A 7,417-nucleotide genomic window follows, 5' to 3' on the forward strand; every position below is an offset into this window, starting at 1 on the left:
CCCCCGTCGACAGGGGGTCGCCAGTCTCTGGCACTGTTATTTTGGGGGTCGCGGGCTGAAAAGTTTGGGAACCCCTGCTCTAACACGTAGCATGAATATCAACTTAACACAAAAAGTAAGGCAATTTGTGTTTGGTAGAAGATTTCTATGTTGTAACAATGCTTTTTGGCAATACATCTTATACCGTTGGAAAGCCTGTTTTCTTACCTTTCCAAATGTTGCCAATATGCCTTCATTTATCAGACTTAAATCATCCAATCCACCAAACAACACCAAACTAGAGTCAGCAGCCAAGAAAGCTGTTTGGCATTGGCAAAGGAGATTAGATTCACATTTTTCATGGGCGCACCCCACATACTCAGCTCTGCTGCTCATCCATCAAATGCTTGTTCGTCACAAATGTGGTACCATTGGAAAGGTAAGAAAACAGGCTTTCCTACGGTATAAGATTTATTACCAAGAAGCATTGTTACAACATAGAAATCATAAACACAAATTGCCTTACTTTTTGTGTTAAGTTATATAGGACATAGAACAAATAAAACAGTGCAAGAGAATGTTTTGAGACGTGCAAGTAAATACAAATAAAATAGCAATAGTGGGACAAGAGTCAATATAAAAGTAAATGTACAGATTAATCTTTATGGATGTTCTTTAAAAAGTTCAGATATTGTAAATTGATCACAGAAGTAACTTCATTTAGTTGTTTATTGAATGTTTATAGTGATGAATCGTACCTGTTGATCTGCTCCTGGCAGTACAGGCCTTCAGCATCGTCCTGAAGAAATGAAAAAGACACACAGATTTAAAAACTACTCTTGGGAATGGACACTGACTGTTTTTAAACACTTCCTCATTGCTCTGAGCTAAAGCAGACTGAGCTCAGCACAAACCATCAATCACTGTTTAACTGGCAGAGTATAGTCAGTGTCTCCTCCAGACATTACACCACTAAACGATCTTTTCCCAACCTCAAACAACTACTTTTTTAGTGGCCTGTATTTAAAAAAGACTGCTGAAGTGTGCACAACTATCCAAGTTCATCGAAATGCATCAACCCAAGCAGCTTGAACGTCCATCTTATCCAACGTAGACCCTTTTCATCCCCACGTTAAGAGACTAAGTGACAAAAGGGGACGACAATTCTTGAAATTGGTTCCGGCAGTCGCAAAAATGGCTGCATTTTAATCCTAATTCTGCACCGTCAGTGTATGACCTCATTGAAAGCTGCTGGTTTTTGCCATTTAGCGGGTCAAATTGTTGGTTTAAGTGTGTGAAAAATGATAGGAAAGTACCTTTTTCTCTACCCTTTAGCTTGATCTGAACACAAGTCTTGTTTCAAGGGGGGAAATTGTTCTAAAAGTCTTGGTGGAAAGTGCCGGTTTTGTCTAATTATGTCTGAATATTTAGCTGGATGGACGCTGGAACAAGCTAAAAAATGTATGTCACCATTAATCTCTTAAAAACACAAAGATAGGGGGAAAAGTCTCATTAAAAGCGGCTGGTTTTTGCCATTTAGCGGTTGAAATTGTTATTTAGACTGTGTGAAAAAGGTATGGAAAGGACCTTACAGAGAAAATATATTTCGTTTTCTGTACCCTTTAGCTTGATCTGATGTTTTTTTTTCAAAAATTCTTGTTTGATGGGAAAAATGTGTTCTGAATTCTTGGTGGAAAGTGCCGGTTTTGTCTAATTATGTTTATATTTAGCTGGATGGACACTAGACCAAAAGTCAAAAATGTATGTCACCATAAATCTCTTGAACACAGAAGGATGGGGGAAAGTGTCCAGGTGCAACATTCCAGAGTTCCCTTTAAAGTGAGTTAACAGGTGGTTTTCAGAATTTACTGACAAATGTGTGTTTATGGACACACAACAGCTGGTTTGACATTCTGACTCCAGACCCTCCAGACCACCCAGTCCTCAGCTCAGGATGGGCCGTTCCTTTCACTCATTATTACCGAGATAAACATTTTCTGTCATCGTGAGGTGAAGATGAGTCTGTTTTTTGGGATAACGTGCCGCCTTAGTGCTGGCTTAACCGTGCTTTATTGATACAACACTCTTCTCTATTTAAAAAAGTCCTCAACAACCTTCCAGATCCTCAGTGACTTCTCCACCTCTTTGCCTCCACACCAATTATTCCTGTCTAATCTCTGGAAGTGGAGAGACTTCCTCACCCTCCCTTATCTCCCCAAATGGAGGGAGGAAATGAGCGGCTCTGAGGTTTTGTAAACAGACCGCCGGTGTGGCACGTTGCACCAATTATCCTCCAGGATATGGACCACTTCCTATTGCTTCAAATGCATTCCTCAAATGGCTTTTATGATCAAATGAAGAGTTCTCCTAACATCTTTTGATGAGTTCATCTTCAGGCAATGGCATCGAAGAAACTCAATTCAAGATATAAGCATATTTAGACATCTATATTTCACTGTAAATAGAAACTTAAGCTTAGTTTATATTGTAGAGTCAACCAATAACTCAAAACAAAAATATTTTACATGAAATGTGGGAATTTTGGGGAATGTCTGTTCCTCATTGCCATCAACAAGTGACTCAGTAGTGTTAGCACAGACAGCTGTTGTGGCAGATGTTGGATTTGGATGAATCAACCGTAGATGGTGCAATACAAATATGTTTGCTATAAAACAAACGAAGAATGCTATTAATTTTAACTCTCAGTAATAGTTTGACAGAAAAGCTTACTTTAGCAAATTTGAGCTTTTCTGATTCCTACTGGACGCCAACAGTGCAGTGGTGGACTGTAACTAAGTACATTTACTCAAGTGGTTAAGTATGATTCTCAGGTACTTGTACTTCACTTGAGTATTTATATCTTCTGCTACCATGTACTTCTCTTCCACTTCCTATATTTGAAATTGGTAGTTACTTTTTACATACATCAAATGTTGTGTTTATCTGATATACTATCAATATGTACCACACATGTCTTCAGTACTATCAAAAACCTGCCAAACACGGACAAATTACAGCATTAAAAACTCTTATATGTCTTTTCTAATGATAACAACAGGATAATATACTATCAAATAATAAGATAACACTTTTAGGAGAGCCTTTCTGCACAATGAGTACTTTTGAGTACACTTAGCCCATTATACTTCTGTTGAACTCAGGACTTGTACTTGTAAAGGAGTATGTTTAGACTGTGGCGATTGTACTTTTACTTAAATCTAAATACGTTTTCCATCACAGTGTAGGAAGCTAAGGCCTGTATGAACATCTTCTGTAAGGAGAAAAACTACTTTATAACTTTCATAAGGTGCATTGTAGGTATATCCCGGAAACAGGTGATACATTCAGTGACCTTTTCTTGTGACAAATGTGTTTCCATCACTAAAGAAAGCCCATCAAATCTTCATAAACATGTATTTGTTTTGATGCACACGCTGTATTTGAATGAGTGTGTGACCTGCAGCGCCACACAGGGAGTGTCCTGGATCTGAAGCGACACTTCCTCTCCATCCAGGGTGACCTTTCTGGAGTAAAGCGCTCCTGCAGAGAGCAAAAGACAACGGATGAAGGAAAGGATCAATAGGTGGGGGTTTTCCAGAGAGCAGGAGGATTAGTTTCTGCCGCTTATTGTGACAAATGATACTCGTTTTATTGCAGACAGATGTGTGGAAACTTACCAGTGTTTGCTTCATAATCCCCGATGAACCTCTTGGTGAGAAACCTGACAATCAGAGCTGGAAAGAAACAAGAACACGTAAGGAGATTTTCCAAAATATGCCATCCAAACGTCATGTACATGGAATAAAAAGACAGATATGGAAAATGTACGACCCTACGACAACCTGCTGACCTTTATAACACTTAAAGGTCCCGTCATGGCCATTTCTACTGATCAGAATTCCATTGTTGAGGTCTACTGAAATTCATTTATATTGTGCAATTTCACATTGGTTTCTCATACAGCATCTCTGTATAGCATGTGTATTCACTCTGTCATAAACAGCTTGTTGGAGCTCCTACCCCCCCCCCCCTCCCTGTGAGCCCAGTGGCCGTCTGCGAGACAGCGAGACACAGCGAAACCAGCCCGAACACACACACACCCGCAGCCTGCTGGGAGTTTGTGTGTGAGCCCAGGCTGAGTTCCGCGGTGTCTCGCTGTCTCGCCGACCCCACACCAGTGAGCCAGCTCACAGTGTGCCGCTCGTCGCAGCAGCGAGCCTCGCAACGTCCCGCGCGCCGAGTGTGTGTGTGTGAGGAAGTCCACGGATTGGACCAAAGGTAACGGCTCCGCGGACGCAACGGCTCCGCGGATAGGTCCATTTGATTTGGACCAACCTGCGGAGCCGTTACGTTACGTTACGTCACTATACCCAAGAAGTAAACAATGGAAAAAGATAAATGTCCAACGAGGCGTTCTGGGGCAGCATAGACAGGTCTTTTCTGTGTTAGAGTTTTACTCGCTACAGGGTGTACTTTGAGGGTTTGTGACTCTGCAGACCGTTTACATGCAGAAAAACCTTCATAACACACAAGGGGACGGGTAATAACCGGAAAAGCATGACATGGGCCTTTTAAACGTTGGCAGGCGTTGGCATGAATTTCCCTATTCTGGGACACATATTTGATGGACTTTTGTAGCAGAGAGATGATTTAAACACACAGAAAGCCCAAAGTCTGACGCAAGAAACTGATTCACCCATACTCTGAATGTGATGTTGTAATCCCTCATGCGTCATCCTGGTAAATGATTGTCTCATGCATCTCTTGTTTTTGGGGATTTTGGACGATGTTTTCTGACTCCTTTGAGAGGCTGGTTTCATTTTAGAAGAAGGTTTTGATTCCCATGAGTGAATTCCCACTTTCCCATTTTCATAAAATAGTGCGAATAACACAGTGGCAGAGATGTGTTTACCTTTTTAATCCATATGGGTCAAGATCTTTGAAAAAAAAACCTGAATCCTACATTTCCCATAATGCAACTTGGTACTCTCTTTTAGTAAACCCTTCTCTGCCTGCTAACTCTTAATAACTCTCCACCTCCAGATTGAAATGCAGACGTTCTGCTATAAAATGTTTACTCTCTGAGCATAGGCCGACTTAACCCTAATGACATCATTATGACATAATTAGGATAGGTTTCTCAAACTATAACAAACAAAATACTGACCGTAAAACTTTGGTGCAACTACAATTACTTCTGTTGTACTTTTATCGTGTTTAAGGTCAATTGTTTGAGGTATATTTGTACTTCACAACTTGTATTTCAGTGAACATACCAGACATATGATCACCTTTTAAAGTATAATGTCTTAAAGGTGTAACATTGTTCAAGTTCACTCCACAACGTGACTTAAATACAGCTGACACATCAATGATAGTAATAATAATCCACACTATACACTCTAAAAGATCTCATTCTGCAAACACATGATAATTTAAGTACATCTCTTGTGATTTAATTACAGTACCAGTATGCATGCAGGGCTTTTAGTTGTGGGTCTTTTTATGTTGTTATTGAATACTTTCTTTCACCACACAAATTAAAGTATATTTGAAAACCCTAAAAGGCTACACAGAATGCAACATGTCGCCCCCTGTCGCTAAGGGTTGGTATTTATTTAAAAATATCGATTTTTCTTTTATATTCCTCCTCTTTTAGACAACTATATCACAGAGACATTCCTAACAATAACACGCTGCATGCTAAGAGGTTAAACTTCTGGTTATTATCATGAGTTATTATTAAGCTACATGAAACCCATGCATGTAGTAATCCCTACAAGGAAACAGATGAATTACAGTTGCATTAAATGCTTGGAAAAACTCCTAATTCACTTAAATGTTGCTTTTTTCTTTCCCCAGTTCTTCCATACACACATGCATACCGGTTTTCCCGACGTTGCTGGCCCCCAGCACCACGATCTTTGCGGTCCTGTTGGGCACGCAGTCCAGCAGGGGATACTCCGGGATGGGAACCAGCAGAAAGTTTCCAGACCCGCTGCTGCTGTTCATGTTTCCCGGTGCAGGGTCTCCAATCAGCCGCATTTAAACCCCCTCTGCACCCCGGATCAGATCTGCTCTATGTGGGGGAATAACAGTCCTGCAACAACCCCCCCTTCCACACCGAAGAAAATCACTCCAATATTCCCATAATGCTGGTTGTTTATTCTTGGACGTTTATGCAGAAAAAAGTAGGTTTTCCTTGGTGGTGCAACATTCCCAAGTATATTCCAAGTATTTCTCCAGTTGAGTTTCCTCCAGTGAGAAAAAAAGTGTTAATCCCTCCGAGGATCTTTCAGAAATAGGAAGTCATCTAAAAACTGAAATAGTGTCAAAAGCACCGTTTTAAATGCAAAATGCGAACATAATATGATACAAAAGAGTAGTCCCTTTCGCACAGATTCCAGATGCTTCTGACTGCGGACAGATAGCAGGGAGAGAGAGGGAGGGAGGGGGAGACTTTGAACCGTCCCCTAATATTCCCACGAGACCTGTCTAAACTGGGCTCTTTTTTCCAGCCTGCCCTCAGATATCACAAGGGCCATTAAACAAGGAAATTAAGCTTTAAAAGAATGAAGCTGCCAAATAAACTGAAAAATATATTGAACGTGCCAAACAATTATTTGCAATTGTTAATTCTCTTTTCCACTTTTTTAAGTAGGCCTATTGTATTTTAATGTCTGAAAACGCTTCTGTGACGAAATAATTTCCGAAATTAGGATGTCTCTCTCTCTTTCTCTGTCTGTATGTCTGTCTGTCTGTCTGTCTCTCTCTCTCTCTCTCTCTCTCTTCTCTCTCTCTCTCTCTCTCTCTATCCATCTATCTAGTATCTATCCATAGGTCAACTTAATGTTTTCTTGTCTACTTGATGACAATGAGCGTCCATTTTTGTTTCATACAGCACTTTTAGTAATTAAATATCTTTAGTAATGAGGAATTCTCCCCTGTCCCTAACGCCACAAAGTGTAACCTAATTAAGGAATAGTGGGAAATGCTAACCAAAGCACCGCCCCCGAGTCTAGCCCCCGTGAGAAGAATCGAGCGAACCAAAGAGCTTCTGACTGGTGCGTCCGTGACACTCCCTCGGACGGGAGAAATACTGGAAGCTGAGTGCTTACCTTCAAAATAAGACACTCAAATTAAATTATGACTTTATTACAGACATTGGTAAGCTTTTTTTAGGTTATTTTTCTGTTATTGTGTCTGTTCCTTACTTTGATCTTGTTTACCTTTCTTTTGTTACAATTATAGTTGGAAATCTATAGACCCAAATAGCCAAATTTGAAAAAAGATATGTAGCCTATACTTAGCAGTCCCCACATCAGTTTTCTTCAAAATTCATCCTGCCTGTATTGGTCTTATTAATTTAACGCCTTCTTAACATATGTTATTGTTGTTAAGTATATCAGTAACACAATTAACATGAGCGTTTATATAT

General features: G+C 40.1%; 1 protein-coding gene across 1 annotated transcript; it reads right to left on the bottom strand.

Moving 5' to 3' along the window:
• Positions 1-737: 737 nt before the first annotated feature.
• rasl11a (RAS-like, family 11, member A) lies at positions 738-6,435 on the bottom strand (the record flags this gene model as incomplete). Its single annotated transcript, XM_010775047.1, has 4 exons — positions 5,865-6,435; positions 3,657-3,713; positions 3,437-3,519; positions 738-778 (listed from the first exon to the last, which is right to left on the bottom strand). Coding segments are annotated over exons 1-4 (341 nt in total), but the record flags the coding sequence as incomplete, so codon positions are not given.
• Between the last annotated feature and the right edge of the window lie 982 nt (positions 6,436-7,417).

Source organism: Notothenia coriiceps, unplaced genomic scaffold (assembly GCF_000735185.1).
Source record: "Notothenia coriiceps isolate Sejong01 unplaced genomic scaffold, NC01 NC01_scaffold00015194, whole genome shotgun sequence".
Taxonomy (NCBI): domain Eukaryota; kingdom Metazoa; phylum Chordata; class Actinopteri; order Perciformes; family Nototheniidae; genus Notothenia; species Notothenia coriiceps.